The sequence below is a fragment of the Mirounga angustirostris genome, unplaced genomic scaffold (genome assembly GCF_029215605.1).
Source record: "Mirounga angustirostris isolate CCGP_5_RB_7025 unplaced genomic scaffold, mMirAng1.0.hap1 SCAF_5, whole genome shotgun sequence".
NCBI classification, from domain to species: Eukaryota; Metazoa; Chordata; class Mammalia; order Carnivora; family Phocidae; genus Mirounga; species Mirounga angustirostris.
Window position 1 is genome coordinate 90,362,903 of NW_026991713.1, and position 24,678 is coordinate 90,387,580.

A 24,678-nucleotide genomic window follows, 5' to 3' on the forward strand; every position below is an offset into this window, starting at 1 on the left:
ATTTAACCCTCCATCAATCTTAGTTTTTCTCTAACCTTAAGAGTCTCTTACGGTTTGTTTCCCTCTCTCTTTTATCCCCCTTTCCCATATGTTCATTTTTTGTTTCCTAAATTCTACATATGAGTGAAATCATATGGTATTTGTCTTTCTCTGACTGAGACTTGTTTTGCTTAGCATAATACACTCTAGCACCCTCCACATCATTGCAAATGGCAAGATTTTTTTTGGTTGGCTGAGTAATACTCCATTGTGTATATATACCACCTCTTCTTTATCCATTTATCACTTGATGGACATTTGGGCTTTTTCCATAATTTGGCTATTGTTGACAATGCTGCTATAAACATCGGGGTGCATGTACCCCTTTGAATCTATGTATTTTTTTATCATTTGGGTAAATATCTAGCAGTGCAATTGCTGGATTGCAGGGTGGTTCTATTTTTACCCTTTTGAGAAAACTCCATACTGTTTTCCAGAGTGGCTGCACCAGTTTGCATTCCCACCAACAGTGCAAAAGGATTCCCCTTTCTTTGTATCTTCACCAACATCTGTTGTTTCCTGAGTTGTTAATTTTAGCCATTTCAACTGGTGTGAGGTGGTTATCTCACTGTGGTTTTGATTTGTATTTCCCTAATGATGGGTAATGCTGAGCATTTTTTCATGTGCCTGTTAGCCAACTGTATGTCTTCTTTGGAGAAAATATCTATTCATGTCTTCTGCCCTGTTTCTTAATTGGATTATTTGTTTTTTGGGTATTAAGTTTGGTAAGTTATTTATAGATTTTGGATAATAACACTTTATCTGATATGTCATTTGTCAATGATGTATGTCAGTATGTTCTACCATTCTAGTTTTAGTTTTGATTGTTTCCTCCACTGTCCAGAAGCTTTTTATCTTGATGAAATCCCAATAGTTCATTTCTGCTTTTGTTTGCCTCGCCACCATCAACGTGTCTAGTAAGAAGTTGCTACAGCCCATATAAAAAGGTTTCTGCCTGTGTTCTTCTCTAGGATTCTGATGGTTTCCTGTCTCACATTGAGGTCTTTCATCCATTTTGAATTTATTTTTGTGCATGTTGTAAGAAAGTGGTCCAGTTTCATTATTCTGCATGTGGTTGTCCAATTTTCTCAACAACATCTGTGGAAGAGACTTTTTTCCATTGGATATTTTCTTTCTTGCTTTGTCGAAGATTAGTTGACCATATAGTTGTGGGTCCATTTCTGGATTCTATATTGTTTCACTGATCTGTGTGTCTGTTTTTGTGCCAGTACCATACTGTCTTGATGATTACAGCTTTATAGTACAGCTTGACATCTGGAATTGTGATGCCTGCCACTTTGGTTTTCTTTTCCAGGATTGCTTTGGCTATTCAGCGTCTTTTATGGTTCCACACAAACTTTAGGATTGTTTGTTCTAACTCTGTGAAAATGGTATTTTGATAGGGATTGCATTAAATGTGTAGATTGCCTTGGGTAGTGTAGACATTTTCACAATATTTGTTCTTCCTGTCCATGAGCATGGAATGTTTTTCCATTTCTTTCTGTCCTCTTCAATTTCTTTCATAAGTGTTCTACAGTTTTCAGAGTACGAATCTTTTACCTCTGGTTAGGTTTCTTCCTAGGTATATTACGGTTTTTGGTGCAATTGTAAATGGGATCGATTCCTTGATTTATTTTCTGCTGCTTCATTATCAACGTATAAGAAATGCAACAGATTTCTGTACGTTGATTTTATATCCTGCAACTTTGCTGAACTCACGTATTAGTTCTAGCAATTTTTTGGTGGAGTCTTTCAGGTTTTCTACATAGTGTATCATGTCATCTGCAAATAGTGAAAGTTTGACTTCTTCCTTGCTGATTTGGATACCTTTTCTTTTTGTTGTCTGATTGCTGAGGCTGACTCCCAGTACTATGCTACACAGTAATGTTTAGGGGCACCTGAGTGGCTCAGTTGGTGAAGTGTCTGCCTTCAGCTCAGGTCATGATCCCAGGGACTTGGGATTGAGCCCCGCATCGGGCTCCCTGCTCAGGAGGAAGCTTGCTTCTCCCTCTCCCACTCCCCTCCTTGTGTTCCTGCTCTCACTGTCTCTCTGTCAAATAAATAAAAAAATCAATAAATCAATCGATAGGTAGATAGATAGATAAACAGATAGATAAAGATAGATAGTAATGGTTAGGGCAGACATCCATGTTGTGTTCCTGACCACAGAGGAAAAGCTCTGTTTTTCCCCATTGAGGATGACAATAGCTGTGGGTCTTTCGTATATGGCCTTTATAATGTTGACGTATGTTCCGTCTATACCTACTTTGTTAAGGGTTTTTATCAAGAATGGATGCTCCATTTTGCCAAATACTTTTTCTCCATCTATAGAGGGGATCATATGGTTCTTTTCCGTTCTTTTATTAACATGGTGCATCACGCTGATTGATTTGCAAATACTGAACCAACCCTGAAACCCGGGAATGTCACTTTATCATAATGAATTAATTCTTTTAATGTACCATTGGACTGGATTTGTTAGTTATCTTGTTGAGAATTTTTGCATCCATGTTCATCCAGGATACTGGCTTGGAATTCTCCTTTTTAGTGAGGTCTTTGGTTTTGGAATCAAGGTAATACTGGCCTTGTAGAATGAGTTTAGTAGTTTTCCTTCCATTTGGTATTTTTTGGAACAGTTTGAGAAGAATAGGTATTAATTCTTCTTTAAATGTCTGGTAGAACTCCCCTGGGAAGCCACCTGGCCCTGGAATTTTGTTTGTTGGAGGATTTTTGATTACTGATTCAATTTCGTTGCTGGTTATGAGTCTGTTCAAATTTTCTATTTCTTCCTGTTTCAGTTTTGGTAGTTTGTATGTTTCTAGGAATTTGTCCATTTCTTCCAGATTGCCCAGATTGTTGGCATATAATTTTTCATTAATATTCTAAGTGTATTTCTGTGGTGTTAGCTGTGATCTCTCCTCTCTCACTTGTGATTTTATTCAGGTCCTTTCTCTTTTCTTTGTGATAAGGCTGGGGTTTATCACTTTTATTAATTCTTTTAAAGAATTAATAGTTCAGTTCTTAGTTCCATTGCTCTGTTCTACTGGTTTTTTATTTCTATATGATTTATTTCTACTTTAATCTTTATTATTTCCCTTCTTCTGCTGGTTTTAAGCTTTATTTGCTGTTCTTTTTCTAGCTCCTTTAGACGTAAAGTCAGTTTGTGTATTTGAGCCTTTCCTTGCTTCTTGAGGTAGGCCTGTACTGCAATATACTTCCCTCTTAGGACTGCCTTTGCTGCATTCCAAAGGTTTTGGACTGCTGTATTTGCATTTGCATTTGCATCCATGTATTTTTTTAAATTCTTCTTTAATTTCCTGGTTAACCCATTCATTCCTTAGAATGCTCTTTAACCTCCATGTATTTGTGGCCTTTCCAAAATTTTTCTTATGGTTGAGTTCAAGTTTCATAGTGTTGTGATCTGAAAATATTCATGGTATGATTTCAATCTTTTTGTACTTGTTGAGGGCTGATTTATGACCCAGTACATGATTTATTCTCCTGTGTTTTATCTCAGGCATGTGGCTGAGATAAAACTCCAAGTTTTAGGGAGCAACACTGATCCTCTGGGGGACGGTCTTGCCATGCTTTTGCTGTTTGCTGTTTTGTCCCAGAAAAGCAGTTGCACAACCAGGCAGCAGTTCAGAGTTTATGGTAAGTGCAGCAAAAGCCAGCACCAAAGTTTGCTGCCCTAAGCCAGTGTCTTTATTCCTATGATGGAGAAAGTCCCATGTGTACTCAAAAAGAATGTGTATTCTGGGCACCTGGGTTGCTCAGTCTGTTAAGCGCAAGTTCCGAGTCAGGGGTCTCTGCTCAGCAGGAGGTCTGCTTCTCCCTCTGCTCTTTCCCTTTGCTCCTTCCCCTGCTCATGCACGCACACTCTCTCTCACAAAAATAAATAAAATCTTAAGAAAAGAAAAATGAATGTGTATGCTGCCTTAGGATGAAATGTTCTGAATATATCTGTTAAGTCCATCTGGTTCAGTGTGTCATTCAAAGCCATTGTTTCCTTGTTGATTTTCTGCTTAAATGATCTATCCATTGCTGTAAATGGGATGTTAAAGTCCCCTACTATTACTGTATTATTATCAATGAGTTTCTTCATGTTTGCTATTAGTTGATTTATATATTTGGGTGTTCCCAAGTTGGGGGTATAAATATTTACCTTTGTTCGATCTTCTTGGTGGATAGACCCCTTAATTATGATACAGTGCCCTTCTTCATCGCTTGTTACAGTCTTTGGTTTAAAATTTAGTTTGTCTGATGTAAGTACAGCTACTCCAGCTTTCTTTTGACATCCATTAGCATGACAGATGGTTCTCCATCCCCTCACTTTTAATCTGGAGGTGCTTTTAGGTCTAAAATGAGTCTCTTGTAGGCAGCATATAGATATGTCTTGTAGCATATAGATGTGTCTTTTTTTATCCATTCTGATACCCTATGTCTTTTGATTGGAGCATTTAGTCCGTTTACATTCAGAGTAACTACTGATAGATATAATTTAATGCCACTGTGTTAACTGTAAAGTGGGTGTTTCTGTGCCTTTCTAGTCCTTGTTGCTTTTGGTCTTTTTTTCTCCACTCAGAGTCCCCTTTAATATTTCTTACAGTGCTGGTTTAGTGGTCACGAATTCATTTAGTTTTTGTCTGTCTGGGAAACCCATTATTGCTCCTTCTATTCTGAATGACAGCCTTGCTGGATAAAGTAGTCTTGGTTGCATATTTTTCCCATTCAGCATGCTGAATATATCATGTCACTCCCTTCTGGCCTGCCAAGTTTCTGTGGACAGATCTGTTGCGAATCTGATCTGTCTTCCCTTGTAGGTTAAGGACTTTTTTTTTACCTTGCTGCTTTCAGGATCCTTTCCTGTATTTGTGAATTTGACTATAATATTCCTTGGCGATGGTCAGCTTTTCTTGGATTTAATGGGAGTTCTCTGTGCTTCTTGGACTTTGATGTCGGTTTCCTACCCCAGATTAGAGAAGTTTTCAGCTATAATTTGCTTGGCTAAGTCTTCTGCCCCTTTTCTCTCTCTTCTTCTTCTGGGACTCCTATGATACAAATGCTACTATGCTTTAAGGAGTCGATGAGTTCCGTAAGTCTACATTTGTAATCCAGTATCTTTTTTCCCTCTTCTTTTCATGTCACTGATTTTTGTGATTGTTGGGAAAGCCTGTTATATTACTGATCTTGAGAGGAATGGCTATATTAAGAGGAGGTTAAAAAAAAAAAAAAAAAAGGCAGCTAGACTCTATTTCTCCTAGAGCTGAAGCTTTAAAGCACTCTCTTCAGTAGACTTGGTGCTCTGTGGGGTTCATGCTGGTCTTCTGCGGGAGTGGCGTGCTGTGCTGATTCTTCAGGCAGACTTGTCCTAGTGAAGATGCACCTGCAGGGTGCATGGGGGCAGGGTTTGGTGTAAGCAGCTCTGGCCTCCACTGGGTGGTGGTATTTTGCTCACTCTAGTAGGTCAGTGCTGAAGTGGGGGAGGAATGGCATCAGACCCCTCTCTTGTACCTAGAACCAGCGCAGGGGAGTGAGTTCGCCCCTGCCACTCTTCTGTGAGGAAGCCCTCATAGAAGAGCAAACAATCACCCTTCTTGTGTCCCCAGTTTCTGTCAGATTCCTGCCTTCACCCTGTTTGTGTCCAAGCTGTATGCCTGCCAGGGGGCACAGTACTCCTGTGTTTTATCTCAGGCATGTGCTGAGATAAAACTCCAAGTTTTAGGGAGCAACACTGATCCTCTGGGGGATGGTCTCGCCATGCTTTTGCTGTTTGCTGTTTTGTCCCAGAAAAGCAGTCGCACAACCAGGCAGCAGTTCAGAGTTTATGGTAAGTGCAGCAAAAAGCCAGCACCAAAGTTTGCTGCCCTAAGCCAGTGTCTTTATTCCTATGATAGGAAACAAGGCAGCACCAGTTCTTTTGTCCCTGGACAGGCTGTGCCACCACTCCCAAATGCACTCCAAGAGAGGGAATTGTTTCTCCCTGTGCGACCCAGGGGATCCTCAGACCATGCTGCCCACTCCCAGGTCTCTGTCCTCCTTCCCCACAGGAGCACGACTAAGCCTGCCAGGCACAAACGTGGTGATGGCAAGGCCTTCTAAAACTTCAGACTTTGTGATCCACTGCTTATAATAACTTGCAGTAGTCAGTCCCTCTCCTTTTCCCAGTCAATAGTTTTGAGGAAAAGTTTTTCTAGTGTAATCCCCTGTATACTGCTTTTCTCTCTCCCTCCCTCTCTCTCTCTCTCTCCCTTTCCTCTCCATAATCAGGGCTCCCTCTCCTCCTACAGTTCTTTTCTCCCCCAAATCAACTCTCTGCAGCTTCTATGTACCACAATGTAACTGTTTCTCTATCCTAGTTCTGTAGCTTGCTCCCTCAAACTGACTTCTTGGGCATTTAAAATGATTTGATATTTACCTAGCTTGATACTACTAATGTACTCGAGAGATGAGGCAAGCATAGGGTCCCCTTACTTCTCCAGCATCTCAACTCCTCCCCATGAATGAATAAAAATTATAATTTAGGCCCTAAATCTCCCAGAAGTCTCTAGGAGGATTTTTACTTTACTGTCAACAGAAAATATTGACTTACTCTATGAGGACACATGAACTATAATAAAAGACATACAAACGCATGCATTCTAGTTAGATAGCCTATGTTCTCATTAAGTCAGTAATACCTACATAAGTATAAGACTTAAAAAGTTTTAATTATTCTCCCTCTCCCACTCCCCCTGCTTGTGTTCCCTCTCTCGCTGTGTCTCTTTGTGTCAAATCAATCAATCAATCAATCTTAAAAAAAAAAAAAAGGTGGCGCCTAGCTGGCTCAGTCATTAAGCATCTGCCTTCGGCTCAGGTCATGATCCCAGGGTCCTGGGATCAAGCCCCGCATCGGGCTCCCTGCTCCACGGGAAGCCTGCTTCTCCCTCTCCTGCTCCCCCGCTTGTGTTCCCTCTCTCGCTGTGTCTCTCTGTCAAATAAATAAATAAAATATCTTTAAAAAAACAAAAAGCTTTAATTATACAACTAACTGATTTATCATATTACAAATGTACTAAAGGTTGGCTTCAACCTTCATATTCAGCCAAAATTTGCCATATGGTTTCATCTTAGGTTTTGGGAAGCCTAAACAGCTAAATACCTACTGTAACATCATTTATGGCACCTCTAAAATTATGCATGATTAAAGAATATATCATTTCATCAGATCTCATTCTAATTAGCATGACGAAAAATATACAAAAAAGCTTATCATATCCAATCATCTACTTTCAAAAATAAGTAAGCACTCTATAAATAGAACTTGAAATGAAGATCTCCTTAATTTATACAATAAAGTACATGAAAATGTATTAAATAAGTATATGTTAAAATATAAAATTTTAAGTATAAATGTATATTATCACAAAGGTAGAATGATGTAGAGGTGAAAACTATTAGTTTTACATACAAAAACAATTAAGAACAGTCAAGTAATTAAATAAATACAAAACAGACTAACACTATAACTAATAGAGTGCATTAGCTAGCTAATTTTGGGAAAAAATATACCCTTTGTGTCAACAAATGGTCATAAAATTTTAAGAAAACAAAATAATTAAATGATAACTCTGAGACCCGCAGAAGTGTTTAGGGTATAAGCATTCACAAAACTAAGCAAAATCTTTTAAGTTATTTATTTCTTTTCAAGCCATGGTCTATCAGGAAAAGTTCTATGTTTAAGAATGTATCTTCTGACCATGAATTAAAAAGTGTCAACTTAGGCTCAATACTTCATAAGGAGGAAAAACTCTAAAAATCACATAAAACAATGTTTATGAGAAATCACCTTCTACCTGACATATTAAAATATACTAAGGATTAGAAAAAGAAATTAGAGAAAAATGAAATAACCCCCCAAAATCTTGCTCATTCACTGAAAAGTAAGCATCTTTCAGTGCTGCAAACATGAATGAGAGTGTCTAAGAGTACTGTGGTAGCACGTAGGGCTAACAAATATTGTTATTATACTATGCGAGCATTTACATTTTAAATACTATCAATAATTACATTTTTATATAAAATTTCAGATTTCCTCTTGTATCCCAGATGTAAATTTGTATGAGATTGATAATTTTGATCATCTACTCATTTACTCTCAACAACCTTATAAAATACTACAAGCACTATTTTATGAGAAAATATACTCAGAGGGTAAGTACACTACTAATGGCTACATGACAAATTTAAAAAAACAAAAGGCTTATATATCTCACTTATGAAATTTCACACTCTAGAATCTGTTTCTTCTATTTCATAGTTACTATATCAATAAGAGAGAAACCAGCAGCAATTTCACTATTGCACAATTCCTACCCCCTTTTGCGCCTATCTTTACTACAGTGGGAATAAATGTGAAGCCAGCAATGAAGAATGAGGAAGTTTAAGAATGCATACAAAATGTACGCTTCTTAAGAACAAGGAAGACATACAATTTTACAGATTTTAAATACAGGTACAATCAATTTCTCCTTTTTGCAATACTGGAAAATATACAAGACACATACAAACATAATCATATGTCATGGGGGAAATATATAAAAGAGAAAACAAGAAGCAAACATTTTATAGTAAATGAGAGAGAGAAGAACCTATTTTTTAAATTGTTCCAATTTGGAAGATGTGAATGATGAATGCACAAAGGATTTTAATAAATGGTAGGGAAGATACGTGGTTTGTCATTTCCTCTTGTAAGCATATATTATGTAGAATGATATACTTTAATTCATAATGCTTGCCTCAAAGCCTAAAAAATTTCACCCAGATTAGGAAAAATTACTAAAAGCTAAATTAAAATTCTAACTTTTCATTCAAAATAAACTCTCTCTCAAATACCATCTTAATATTATTTCTTAAGGTAATTAAAAACTTACTAAAAATCATCTCTAGGATATTCTATTTACTTTCTTCTTCAAATAAAAATAGCCACTTCCATAAACATACACAAATGTTCAATTATCTAAATAGGCCATTAACAAGACTACTATATTTCTATTATTAAGCCTACACAGTGACTTACCAATTCTTGGGGTAGCAGTGCTCTGTTCTGCAGGAGATGAAGTACTAAAAGCAGAAATTGGAATTTTCATCTGTATAGGACCTCGATTATTTGATGGACTATACAGTCCTGATGGGCCTACTGTAGGTAAAGAAGTCCTTGTGGCTTGTACAATAGAGTGTGCTGTTGGAACAGCCTGTACAGCAAGCGTTGTTCCTAATGGTGCAGCACTGGCAGGAGAGTTCCTTTGAATACTAGGACTGGCCACAGAAGGAACATTGTTTGGTTTAGTGGGGTTTGGCAAGGCTGGCAAGGATACTGGATTTTTGGTAAGACCACTCACTGTAGGTGGGCTTTGTACAGAAATGAACTCAACGTTGCCAGATGGTTGATTGGTCACTAAAGTCCCTGGATGGCTCTGTAGGAGTTGAGGCTGGGAGGATACCGCAACAGGTACATGCAAAATCACTGGTAAAGGTTGTAAAGAGATTGTAGGTTGGGGATTTCCACTAGGCACCTGAGTAGTAGCAACTACTGTAGCTGTGTTGGGTGCAGGAAGAACTGACGTTGCTGTCAGAGAACCAGAAGTCACTGGAGTCTGCAATTTAGGTTGACTACTGACAACTGTTGGAGGAGTGACAAGACTGGTTGAAGATACTATAAAAAGAAAAAAGAAGTCTCAGTTTATATGGCTGTCTTCATTTATCAGCTAGCATAATACAACACGATAAAATTTAATGAACTGCAGTAGATACAGTAAAGTCTTTTATAATAAAGTTTCTTCCAGATTTAAGTTCAGGAAATTCTTGGAATTAAATTTATAGAAGCATTTTTGTATCTATGTTTGGCACACAGCTTATGATTAATATGGAAGACTGCTATCTCAGTATCAAAACAGTGTCTGAAAATTATTATCATCACTTCAGAGTAACTGGAAAAATGACTGAAAAACACTGAAAACTTGGTAAAATTGTACAGATATTTTTGAAACTACAGTAAAAACATAAATGCCTAGGACACTGACAATATATAAACTCAAACAGACAATCTAGTAAGAGTCATCACTATTTTTTTAAAAGATTTTATCTATTTATTTGAGAGAGAAAGAAAGCATACACAGAGGGAGAGGGTGAGGGAGAAGCAAGTTCCCCGCTGAGTAGGGAGCCCGATGTGGAACTCGATCCCAGGGCTCTGAGATCATGACCTGAGCCGAAGGCAGTTGCTTAACCGACTGAGCCACCCAGGCACCAAAACATAAAAATTCTTAAATGTCTATTTAAAAATAATAACAAACCTATATCATGTAACACAAATAACATGTTTTAATGAAAAATAACTTTTTCAGGCTTAAAACAATTAGTGAGAAGAGTTATTGTTTACAGTTTTACAAATTCTCTTACACTTAAAACATTAAGACAGTTGAAGATAGCTAGATTCTTATATCTATTGAGTTACAAAACTCAAGCAGGGAGTCTGCTTCTCCCTCTGACCCTACCCCCTCTTGGGCTCTCTCTCTCACTCACTCTCTCTCGTAAATAAATAAATAAAACCTTTAAAAAAAAATTAAAAAAATAAAAATTTTTATGTTTTAACTTCTACTACAGTAAAAATCAAATCATATAAGCCACATTTACATTATTATTATAAGATTATACCAGGATACAGAAACCAGAAAATGTGAGAATCCCTAGACTTGAATTTCTATATTTGCATTCATATCTATAATCCTGATTTTTTAATAAATTTTTGTACTTATTTAATTTCAGATAAATACCTCATTCCCTTAGATCATTTCAATTTCAAAAAGATGTAATTAAAGAGAACCAAAGCCTTCAATTCCTAAGAAAATGAGTTTTCTTTAAAAAATTAAAAAAATATTACCTGTATTCACAGGGGTTGGAAAGGTTGGTGGTGCACTCTCACTTACATTCCTTTTAGACTCCAGCATCTGTCTCACTGTGCCTGCATTTCTACAAAATATATATATACACACAAACAGTCAATGAAAATGCCATTCAGGAGGACATCAATTAATGAACAGAGAAAGCAGTGGCCGATAGGGGAAAGCATGGCAAGACCTGGGTACTGTAGCACTAAAGTGCAAATGACTGCAGAGGTAATGACGGCACACAGACTTCAGCATGCCAGGGTCTATGGAATTAAGGAAGAGTCTTTCTCTTATATTATAATGTCCTCAACACTTTAACAAAAAGCCAAACGTACATCCTAATATCTGTAGACATTAGTTTTTATCACCCTGATCAAAGCATTTCTCTATTACTTTGAAAGAATACTATTTAGTACAAGTGGTTAAAGAAGTCTTCAGTGACCAAAGAAAGCCTCAAAATTAATTAGCAAAACCAGTAACCACAAATGAGCAATTATAACAAAACAAAAAAGAAGAAAATCTAAATCCAGTATACCACTTATCTCTACATAAACAAATAGGAATACATTGCAAAATTTTCCTGTAAAATAAAATCAGAACCTTGTTCTGTTATTTAAAAACTTGACAAACAGACTGTTTACAATTCTCACCTGTACGGCACATTGTTATTATTGCTGTTGACGTCAACTACAGACTTCCCTGGTGATACTGGTGGGTTCGGTGGATTCTGGGGGAGAAAAAATACCCAGGTAAAATAAGACATTACCTCGACCTATTGTGATCATTTCAAACGTATCTGAATGTTGAATTACTATGTTGTGCACCTGAAACCAATACTATAAAAAAAATAAAACCTTAAATGTTTTCTCAATATATTATCTCTTTACTTCCAGAAAATACGACTAGATGAGAAAAGAATTTGAATCCTGGCATTGCCACTTAAACAAATTACTTAATCCATTGCAACAACTGCTTATTATGTGAAAGATTAATAATTCCTATACCTCAGTTTTTTAAGATGAATAAAGAATGTGAAAATGGTTTACATGCTGTAAGGGTTTAATAAATATTAATATGAATCTAAAGAATAACTAGACATACTCATTCAATATCAAGTGAATGCCTACTACATACCACACATAGCAGGCACCAAATTACCAAGAGAAACTCAAAAAAGTACATATTTATTCTTTCCCAGAAATAGTTGATTACCAACAAAGTGGTGCCTAAGGTCACAAATCAAAATTCTCAAATCAAAATTATTTTTTCAATTATTGCTTAAAAAATAACTACTTGCCACTATGTGACTTATAACATCATAAAGGGATATCTCAATTCTAAACTTACTTAAGTATCAACTAATTTCAGCCTTTTCCCCCAAAAAAACAGGGAATATAGAAATGGGATTCTCATACATATTAATTACCATTACTTGGGCCTCAGTCAATAATTACTCTATCATTTATTTCTTAAATTAAGAAATATAAATAATTCTGCTCAAGGTTTAATTAATATAATAAATATTAAAACAAAGGTGGTAGGTGCTTAAGGTCACATCAAGTAGATGCTACTAATCACTCTTTTCAATCAACAAATCTTGATGCTTTTCACAGTATAAAAGAATAATTTTAACCAAAAGTATAGCATTATACTAGTTACACATGTAGAGAAGAGACAAAATTACATTGACTTGCTCTAAAGGTGCTTAAAATCTGCCTGTAGACAAAAACATATGAAACAAATAGAAAAGCAAATTAAAGTAACAGTGCAGTGCCAGCGGAAAAAGTTTTTTAAAAAGTTTTTGAGGAAAATGCATCTTCATATAGGTTAGTACATCCGAAATAGCTAAGATGAAGATAAAGAACATTTCTGGGAGAAAAACAGAAAAAGAAGGAGTAAAAGCATAATAAATAAACAAATAAAACTGGTTTAGAACATGGTATGGTCACTGGATGGAAGACCTTAAGTACTACAGTGTGGTGACACCAGCAGATGGCAGAATAGGAAGACCAACACCCTCATCACTCATGGGATGGATCAAATTTCCTTTGTCAGAATTCCAGAAGCCAGTCAAGAGGTTATAGGACCCCAAGCAACAGCAAGGCAAAGAAGAGGTTTTTTGTAATGGGTAGGAAAGTCTGTTGCACTTATCCACCATATCCTAAACCCCTCCTGATACAGTACGGCACAATCAAAATTCCTCACTGTGGCTTCTCCTTCAAAAAGGAAAGAGAAGAGTGGAACTTTCATGCAATATTCTGGCTTTTCAGGGGGCTGTCCAAGGCACTGGTTTCTGTTTCACCTGACTTGGAGGGAGTAGCACATGTTGAATATCTAGGGGCCAGATGAGAACATAGGTGAGCCTATTAGCTTGGTACAGCACCAGAAAAATCATACTAACAGACAGCAGGGAGACCTCCAAAAAGCATGGTTTATAAAACCAAAACTGTAATATGGAAGACAGATGTCAGTGGGGAGCTTCTAAGTACAAAGAGACAAGCCTCTTCAGATAAAAGATTATACACACAAGCTCAGAGAAAATGCATTTCTAGAAAAGGTTTGAGAGGTTCCCAGAGTATATACCTGAACTGAATAGTAAAGGTCTTCCTCTGTACAAAGATACTGTGAAAAGACAGGGAAAGGTGGTTGTTTTTTCAAATGCCCAAATTTCAACATAAGAAAACTAAACATACAAGGAAACAGGGAAATACAGCCCCAACAAAGAAATAAATCTCCAGAAATTGACCCTAGAGAAATGGGGATCTGTGAATTACCCATTAAAGAATTCAAAATAACCAACATCAAGATGTTCAATGAGGTAAAAGAGAAAACAGAAAGAAAACTAAATGAAATTAGAAAAATTGTGCATGAAGAAATAAAAATATTAACAAAGAAACAGAGGCTCTAAAATAGAGCCAAAGGAATTCTGGATCTGAAGAATAAATGAATTGAAAAATTCACTACATGGGATCAACACCAGACTATATCAAGCAGAATACTTAGTGGACTTGATGACAAATCATTTGAAATTATCAAGTTATAGGAGCAAAAGAAAAAAGAAGGAAAAAAGTGAACAGAGCCCAAGGGATTTATGAGGCACCACTGAAAAGACCAATACATGAATATGGGAATCTAATAGAAGAGAGAGAAAATGAGCAGAAAGTCTCTGCAAATAATGGCCCCAAACTCCCCAAATTTGAGGGTTCTCAAATTCAAAACGCTCGGAAACTTCCAACTAGAATAACTCAAGAGATCTATACTGAAAAGCACAGACAAGGTGTCAAAAGTCACAGATAAAGAATTCTGAAAGTAACAAGAGAAAAGCAACCCATTACATTCAAGGTAGCTCCCACAAGATTATCAATAGTTTTCTCAGCAGATACCTAGAAGGCTACAAGGGAGTGGGATGATAGATTCTAAGTACAGAATGAGAAAACTACCAAGCAAAAATAACTATATCCAGCAAACTTTTATTCAAAAATGAAGGCAAAATTAAGATGTTCCTAGATAACAAAAAAGCTGGGGAAGTTTATCACTATTAGATCTGCAATACAATACAAAAAAAAATTGCTAAAACGAGTCAATCAAGTGAAAATGAAAGGATACAAGATAGCAACTTGAAAGCATACAAACAGATGAAATGCTCTGGTAAAGGTAAATACACAAACAAATACAGAATCCTGCATTACTATAAAGTGGGTGCATTAAATCACATTTAATTATATACAATTTAAGCATAAAAATAACTGTAAATTTATGTTAAAGGATACAGAATGTAAAAAGATATAATAAAACTAATAACCAAGTTGTGGGAGCAAGGTATAAAGAGTGAGGTTCTTAAATGTGATTGAAGTTAAGTTGTTACCAGTTTAAAACAGTTTACATAATCCCCATGGTAACCACAGATACAATACCTATAGAAGATACACAAAAGGAAATAAGAAAGGAATTAATGATTGTCACTACAATAAATAAATAATTAAATACACAGGAAGCAAGCAAGCAAAAAAAGAAAAAGACAAAACAGCTCCAAGACAAATAATTAACAAAATGTTAATGATTAGTCCCTCCCTACAGAAATTACTTTAAATCCCAATGGATTAAATTCTCATAGAAAGACCTACATTCACTTAATGAATAAAACAAGATCCTGTTACAGGCTGTTAACAATGAACACACTTTAGATCTAAAGACACACACAGGCCAAAATTTTAATGATGAGAAAAGATACTCCATTCAAATGGTAACCAAAAGGGAGAAGGAGTGACCATACTTAAAATAAGACAAAATAGAGCTGAAGTAAAAAACTGTCACAAGAGACAAAAAGGACATTATATAATGACAAAAGCATCAACTGACCAAATAAAATATTTATACATTTATATGCACATAACATCAAAGCCACCAAATGATGGAACATTGACAGAATTGAAAAAGAAACAGACAGCCAACACAGTATAGGAGTCTTCAGTCCATCATTCTATATAATAGGTAGATGATCCAGAGAAAAATTCAATAAGGAAATAGCAAAACTGAACTAATACCAAAGACCAAATGGGCCAGACGTTTGTAGAAATTTTTACCCAACAGCAGAAAAATACAAATTTTTCTCAAGTGCACACAGAACATTCTCCAGGAGAGATCACATATTAGGTCACAAAATGAGCCTTACCAAATTTATAAAGATGAAACTCATACCAAGTATCTTTTCCAACCACAATAGACCAAAAGTAGAAATCAACAGCAGAAGGAAAAATGGAAAAGTCACATATATGTAGAAATTAAAACACACTTATAAAATCTAATGGATAAAAGAAGAAATCACAAGAGATATTAGAAAATATCTTAAGACAAATAAAAACAAAAACACAACATACGAAATTTATGGGAAAATTTATGCAGCAAATGTAGTACTAAGAGGAAAATTTATAGTGGTAAATGCTTCCATTAAAAAAGAAGGAAGATCTCAAATCAACAACCTAACTTCACACTTCAAAGGACTAGAAAAAAGAAAAAGTAAGCTCAGGAGAGGGAAGGAAATAATAAAGACTATAGCAGAAATAAAACAGAGAAACAAAGTCAATAGGAAAAAAAAAATCAGCTAAGAGTTGGCCTTTTAAAGGATCAACAAATTGGCAAAACTTTACCTAGATTACCTGTGAAAAAACAAAGAAGACATAAATAAATAAAATAAATGGAAGAGGAGGCATTACAACTGATGCCACAGAATAAAAAAGGGATCACAAAAGACTACCATAAACAATTATAAGGCAACAAATTGGATAACCTAGAAAAAATGGACAGCTTTCCAGAAATATACAACCAAGAGTGAATCAAGAAGAAAATAAAAATTTGAACAAGATCTATACAGGTAGTGAGACTGAATCAGTAATCAAAAAATTTCTAACAAAAAACACCAAGGACCAGATGGCTTCAATGCAGAATTCTACCAGACACTTAAAGAAGAATGAACAACAGTCTTCCAACTCTTCCAAACAACTGATGAGGAGGAAACACTTTCAAACACATTTTATGAAGCCAGTATATCCTGATACCAAAACCAGACACCACAATAAAAGAAAACTACAGCCCAATATCCCTGATGAACATAGATACAAAAATCCTCAACGAAATATTAGCAAACCAAATTCACCAGCACACTGAAAGAATTATACAACATGACCAGGTGAGATTTATCCCTGGAACGCAAGGAGAGCTTGACATGAAAATCAATCAATGTATAAATCAATTAATCAAACACATTAACAAAACGAAGGGGAAAAAAACTACATGATCTTCTCAATTGTTGTAGAAAAAGCATTTCATATAATTCAACACCCTTTCATGATAAAAAAACGCTCAACAAATTAGGAATGGAAGGAAATTACCTCAACAGAAAAAAACCAAAAAAAAAACCTGTATGTCAAAAGCCCACAGCTAACATCAATGGTGAATCAATAAAGCTTTACCTCTAAGATCAAGAACAAGGCAAGGATGTCCACACTCACCAACTTCTGTTCAACATGGTACTGGAGGTATCTCACCAGAGCAATTAAACAAGAAAAAGAAATAAAAGGCAGCCATACTAGAAAGGAAGAAGAGAAATTTTCTGTTTGCAGATGACATGATCTTATAGTCAGAAAGCTCTCAAGAGTCCACAAAAAAAAAAAATTCAAACAAATGAATTCAGCAAAGGTGCAGGATTAAAAATCATCATCATCATCATCATCCCTAAGCAAACATCAATCATATTTCTATATACCAACAACAAACAATCTGAGAGAGAAATTAAGAAAATAATCCCATTATAATATCATTAGGAGAATAAAATATTTAGAAGTAAACTTAACCAAGAAGGCAAAAGACCTTTACATTGAAAACCACAAACACTGTAGAATGAAACAAAAGACACAAATAAATGGAGATATTCCATGTTCGTGGACTGGAACACTTAATATTGTTCAAATGTCCATACTACCCAAAGTGATCAAAAGCTTCCATGGAATTTCTATCAAAATCCACTGTCATTTTTTGCAGAAATAGAGAAAAGCATTCTATAATCCATATGGAAATTCCTGGGCCCCTGAATTGCCAAAACAATCCTGGAACAGAAGAACAAAGTTGGAGGCTTCATACTTCCTGATTTCAAAACATGTTACAAAGATACAGTAAATCAAAACAGTGTGGAGCTGGCATAAAGACAGGCACATAGACCAACAGAACAGAATAGACAGCCCAGAAATAAACTCTCACATATATGGTCAATCAGTCTAGGGTGCCAAGGCTACACAATGGGGAAAAGACAGTCTTTCAACAAATGGTATGAAAACTGGATATCCAAACACAAAAGAATAAAGCTGGGCCTTTACACCATATACGAAAATTAATTCAAAATAAATTGAAGACTTAAATATAACACCAAAACTAAAAATTCCTAGAAGAAAATATAAGAGGAAAGTTTCATGACATCGAATTTTGCAAGGATTTCTTGGATATGCCATCAAAAGCACAGGCAACAAAAGCAAAACAAAGGAGGTTACATCAAACTTAAAAACCTCTGCACATCAAAGGAAACAATGAACAGAATGAAAAAGAAACCTACGGAACAGGAGAAAATAGCTGCAAATCATGTATCTGATAAGGGGTTAATATCCATCCAGAATATCATAAAGGGCCCACAACTTAACAATTAAAAAACAAGCAACCTGATTAAAAAATGGGCAAAGGACCTAAACAGACACTCTGCCAAAGATATGCAAAACAGTCAACAAACATATGAAAAGATGCTCAACATCACTGTTAGAGAAATTCAAATCAAAACCACAATGCAATGCCACCTCACATCCATTAGCATGGCCACTATCACAAAATAGAAAATAACAAGTGTTGGCAAGAATGTGAAGAAATTAGAACCCTGTGCGACCTCTTTAGAAAACAGTTATGGAAACTCCTCAAAAAACTAAAACCAGAATTACCAAATGATCCAGCAATTTCACTTTTGGATAGATATCCAAAAGACTTGAAACCAGGATCTTAAAGAGTTCTCTGCACACAAATGTTCACTGTAGCATTATTCACAAAAGCCAGAAGATGAAAGCAGCCCAAATATCCATCAATAAATGAATGAATGAAAATACAGTATATACTATATATATACATATATATGTACATATATATACATACATACAGTGGAATTATTCACCCTTGAAAAGGAAATCTTGTTACATGCTATAATACAGATGAACCAGTCATCAAAAACAAAAACAAAAAAACCAAACAAAACCCAAATACTATATGATTTTACTTACGAGATATCTAGAGTAGTCAAATCATAGAAACAAAAAGTAGCTGAGTGCTGAGGGGAGAGGAAATGGGAGATGTTCGATGGTAGTGGAGCTTCAGTTTTGCAAGATGAAAAACACCTAAAGATCTATTATGCAGTGTTAATATAGTTAATACTTCTGAATTGTGAAGTTAAAAATGATACATTTTAGGTTATGTGTTTGTAGCACAATTAAAACAATTTTAAGAATTTAATTTAAAAAATTAAAATGTAGAATGTAATCTAAAATTTTACTCAACTACATCATTGATTTTTCAGAAAAGCTAAGAAATATCTTTACATTTCTTTTATAGTAGGAACTAGAAAGGATATAAGTTAGAGGTATCAGTCATAAGGCAGTAACAGACTAGATTATAAATGTGGACTTAATGGCAAACTGCCTATGAGGGTTTTGTGCTCTCTTAAAAATTAAAATAGAAAATGTTTTAAGACAAACCTGCATGGTGGGGTTTGTTTTTAACTGGTTAATATCAGAGGATCAAGGAGCAAATCTAAATAGAAGAAAAGCATTATTATTGTTTCCTTATTTATTTTAATAAGGGGGGAGAACTAAAGTTTTAAACTTTCATTCTATATCTCTCCTGTTTTTAAAACCTAGCATGACACTGAGGTAAAATTATATTGGATACTATAATTAAAGGGAATTAGGACATTAATGAACAAATTCTTGAGATTTCTAGAAATCTCTCTCACAAAAGAAAATATTAACAAGAATGGGTAGAAAGATGTCCCAGTTTGGGCATGTAAAGGTGGCCTTACCCAAAAGCTAATTAAGGATGGAATAAAATTTGAAAGCTTGAAGACCACCTCAATATTTTTCTTCAAGCACCACATACCCTAATTGTTCAAATTAATCTTTTCTAATCTTTAGGAATTATACAGTATTTATTGTTTCCATAATACTTATAGCTATCCATAACAAACCCTTCAGGGATTGTACTATTTTCATCTTCATTCCTTAAAGTTTGTCTCTGTCTCTGTCACTTTTGAATAAATAAACAAGAACTAGAATTAGTTTTGAAAACAAAACAGACATACATAAACACTGGAAAGTATATGGTGGGGCAGCATGCTGCTTGGTTCAAACATAAGGATAAAAGTGGAAATTCACACTGTACAAAAACAAAGGAAAAATTGCAAAGCCCTTTCTTTGGTTCAAGCACAGCAAATAAAAAAGGTTTGCATCGGGGCACCTAGGTGGCTCAGCCGCTTAAGTGTCTGCCTTTGGCTCAGGTCATGATCCCAGTGTCCTAGGATCAGGCCCTGATCCCAGTGTCCTAGGATCAGGCCCTGATCCCAGTGTCCTAGGATCAGGCCCCACATCAGGCTCCCTGCTCTGCAGGGGAGCCTGCTTCTCCCTCTCCCGCTCCCCCTGCTTGTGCACTACTGTCTGTCAAATAAATAAATAAAAGCTTTAAAAAAAAAAGTTTACATCAATTTTCTAAGACATAAAATACCACAATTTTTATATTACGACAAACAAATGGGGGCGGCTTGGGTGGCTCAGTTGTTAAGCATCTGCCTTCAGCTCAGGTCATGGTCCCAGGGTCCTGGGATCGAGTCCTGCATCGGGCTCCCTGCTAGGTGGAAAGCCTGCTTCTCCCTCTACCCACTCCCCCTGTTTGTGTTCCCTCTCTCGCTGTCTGTCAAATAAATAAATAAAATCTTAAAAAAAAAAAAAAAAAAAACGAAGCTGAAAAAGTGTTCAGAATCAGGAAATTATATAATTGAAGAAGACTATAATAAAAAAATCTTTGGGAATGGCCAAAGGAAGGTTTGGTAAGATTAGTCTGTGTAGAACAAAGATAAAAACTATCAGTTGCAGGGAGCCTGGGTCCTGGGATCGAGCCCCACGTCAGGCTCCCCACTTGGCAGAGACCTGTTTCTCCCTCTCCCTCTGCCTGCTGCTATGCCTACTTGTGCTCTCTATCGCTCTGTCAAATAAATAAATAAAATCTTCAAAAAAAAAAAACCAAAAACCAAAAAAGCTATCAGTTGCTCATGAAAAGAGAGCAACCAGAGCTTTAAAAGTTAAGTAAAAACAATACAAAGATGGAGAACAGATTAGCAGTTGCCAGGGGATAGGAGTAGGTGGATATGGGGGGAAATAAGGTAGGTTTAAACTGTAAAAAGGCAGCACTGAGGGAGTCCCTTCATAGTAATGAAATGGAACAGTTCTAGATTTTGAATGTGGTAGAGGTTACATAAATCCATACATGGGATCAAATTGCACAGAACTGCGCATGTGTGCACACACATATACACATAATGAATTCATATAAAATCTGGTGAGAAATGGTAAGGTCTACAGCCTACTTAACAGAATTTATCAGTATCTTGATTTTAATACTGTACGGCAGTTATGTAAGATTTCACCACTGGGGAAAGGTAGGTGAAAAGTTCACCGGAGTCTATGTACTACTGTTGCAACTTCCTGTACATCTATAATTATTTCAAAATAACTTTATTTAAAGTCAAGTAAAGAAGATGTCAAAATGAATGAAAACAGAAAAATCCAATGGTAATAATGATTACTACTGAAATAATTGTTACTGGCAATTATTAAGTGCCAGACAATGGAGCTCTCAAGACAAAGAAATGTAACTTGCCCAAATAGAAAAAAAGTCAAGAGGAAATGAAAGAAATTAAACTAAAAACTATAATGCAATATACAAGTGCTATATTAAAAATATGTATTCAAAGTAACTAAGGAAACAACAAAAGCAAAAGGTAGACTATACATTGTAGTTTATGTTATGCTACAATGTTCGGACTTAATTATATCGGGGAAGCAAAGAAGAGAAGAGGGCTACTCCAGGGAATGGAACACTAACATACTTTGGAGGAAATAAGAGACTAGACTAAGACACTGGCAAGAATTTAAAAAGAAAAAAACATGGTAAGACAAATCCCAAAAAGGTAATTTTAAAAATGAAATGAAAATATAACTTCCAGAATGCCATAAAATAGATTAATATAAGTATTGATATATGGAAAACAGTAACTGAGGATTAGAAAAGGGTTAATAATTAATTCTAAAGCTGCAGCTCCAGAAAGAACACAGAAGAAGTACACAGTATGAAAGCAAATTTCAGACCTGTAATAAAGGAAGACTTTCTTCCTAACTCACCACTTCCTAAGATTACCACCTAGAGCTAAATATTAATTATGCAAGAATAGAAATCCTTACTTCTTGTCTTTTCTTAAGATCTTCTTTGGCTGCTCCAAAGCGTTTGGTTAACCTGGCTATCTTGGCCTAAAAAAAAAAAAAGAAAGCAAAAATGAAACAGAAATCAAGTAACATTATGGTATTAAAAAGGAACTCACGCATATATTACAAGAAACCCACAAATAAAGGGACCCTGAGATCACCAACAGCAAAGAAAATAAGGCAAGCTGATCATAAAATATATATTTGGAAAATACAGAAAATCATAATGAAAACTAAAATGACCTTTGAACTCAATACCCAGAGGTAAAGACTCTTAATTTTAGAAGGTTAGTTTTTTCCCTCCTAGAATTCACAGACCAAGACATTTCTGGGTATGTATAACTGTGGGGATTTTTGTTGTTATTTTTTAATATGTTGTAACCACACAATTTTCTGAGAATTCTGAACTAAACGCATCTGTAAGTCATAAAAGATCCAATGCCATGGCTTATGGATATATGTATAATATACTGAATCATTATTTATAAACTGTTTCCCAGTGGAAATGTTCAGTGTTTCTCAATGTACTGCTATAGCCAAATAATGCAATTAACAATATTGTTCTTTCAGATTATTTCCTTGGGTAGCACTCACATAGATGTAACTTCTAAGACAGAATATATTTTTAAAGCTCTTGTCTAAATGGTTCTTATCTAAATTATCTAATAATTATCAAATATCTAAATGACAATTTTTCAGAAAGGCTTTGCTAATTTGTACATTCAACATCAGTGTATATGTGTGCTCATTTAATATTACTCTTTAAAACATTTACTTTCATATTATGTTAATTTTAATAATCTGTCAAAATGTTACCTTGCTATTAACATTTCAGTGAAATTATTTTATTAATCATTTGTACTGCTATATAAACTGATTAATCACATATTTGCCCAAATACATAGTCACAGAAACTTTAAGGAAAAAAAAAACAGAAAAGAAAAAAAAAGATCTCATTACTACATGATTTATTTTGTATTTAAGTCTTTTACTAAAGTACAGATGTAATACTCAACTGTTTTTGTTGCTGTTAACTGCTGCTGCCAGTCTTAAGTTTTTGTTTTTATTTATTTTTTTGAGAGAGAGAGAGAGAGCATGAGCACATGTGCAAGCAGAGGGAGGAGTAGAGGGAAAAAACGAACTCCCCGCTGAGTGCAAATCCTGACACTGGGGCTGGATCTCACAACTCTGAGATCATGACCTGAGCTGAAATCAAGACTGAGCCACCCAGGCACCCCACTGCTGCTGCCATTTTATGTTAAATATATTTTCAAGAAATTTAAATTAAACTTCTGAGCGTGTTCAGGAGGCCCACCTAAGGAGGAATTCCTTATATAATATATAATAAAATATATTATATAAAAAATATATATATATAAAATAAAATAAATAATAAAAATTATTTTATCCAGTATAAGCGTATCTACAAAGAAAATGGTATTATTTACTTTTAAAGTTTCTTTCAGAAAGTAGTCACTTCTGAAGGAGACCTGAAACCTAACAAAGTATTTAAGTCCACTGACAGAGCCTATGCAATCGATCACATATGACCCTGAGGATGAAGATTTTCCTTAGGACTTGAGTATTTATGCATATTTATTAATACCAAAGACATAGAGCATAATTTTATATTCGTAATATGGATTTACCTTCCTGTGATTAAAATATTTCAAATAATTTTTTTCAAGAAAGCTATATGGGAAGGTGTTTTCTGTACCACAATTTATGCAAGAATGTCTTTCATTCTTGAGTCTATCTGGTGGGTATTCTGTAAGTTGCATAGTTTGTAGAGTATTATTATACTACTTTTACTTAAATTAAAAAATCATTTTGTATATGATGTATATGGGGAAAGGTCTAGAAGGAATAAATACCAAAGTTAAAAAGTGGTTACTTCTAGAGGCTAGAACTGGCAGGAAGTGAGGGAGAATGTAAAGAGGACTTCACTTTCAAGTCATACGCAGCTGTAATATTTAAATGCTTTTTAAAAAGAATTTTATCACTTAAAAAATTAAACTATTAGCAGAGAAATAAAATCAAAATCTGGACACTGACTCACTGTCTGCCATTTAATATTATTTTTAAAAAAAGAAATCAAGACCAGCTTTTTTGTTATTTTAATCTAGGAAATTGTGCAATTTTTTAAAATTATAATTCAAAATATCTGTCAATAATGTGTCTAAGATTAGGTCTCTTTTGGGAAGTATTACATGAGATTTTTAAGAAACTATATAAACAAGTCACTTTTTTAGTCTAGGAAAGTCATATTCTATTATTATGTCTTTACTACTTTTATTTCATTTTGCTCTTTGTTTCTTCCTTAGGCATATCTAACATTTCTTGTATAATGGCATAAGGGTAGCTATTTAAATAGAAGTCACATAAATTGTTGAGATTCGGACACACTGAGCCTTATTTAGCAAGCTAGGCAAACCAGGGATTTCCTTGCTCATGTACCAAGGAACCTCTTAGGAAATAATCATCTGAGAAAAGAGCTAATCACGTATCAAGTCTCACTTAAAATATTAGCATTCAAAAAAAGCTACTGAATAAATGGACACATATATCCGTTACTCAAAACTGTCTCTTGGAGTAGGCAGCCACAGATTTACTTGTTGGGGGGGTGGCTATTTTCAGTTAAAACTACTTAGGACAGCATT

General features: G+C 35.1%; 1 protein-coding gene across 6 annotated transcripts in view; it reads right to left on the bottom strand.

The window, feature by feature from the left end:
- Nucleotides 1-24,678, bottom strand: part of ATF7IP (activating transcription factor 7 interacting protein) — a 126,596-nt gene that overhangs the window by 25,028 nt on the left and 76,890 nt on the right. For all 6 annotated transcript variants that reach the window (XM_045870201.2, XM_064591540.1, XM_045870200.3 and 3 more), the window contains 4 exons: nt 21,998-22,063; nt 11,615-11,691; nt 10,958-11,046; nt 9,098-9,733 (listed from right to left, as the gene is read on the bottom strand). In XM_045870201.2, the coding sequence (XP_045726157.1) occupies nt 9,098-9,733; nt 10,958-11,046; nt 11,615-11,691; nt 21,998-22,063 (868 nt within the window). The remainder of the gene's footprint in view (nt 1-9,097; nt 9,734-10,957; nt 11,047-11,614; nt 11,692-21,997; nt 22,064-24,678) is intronic.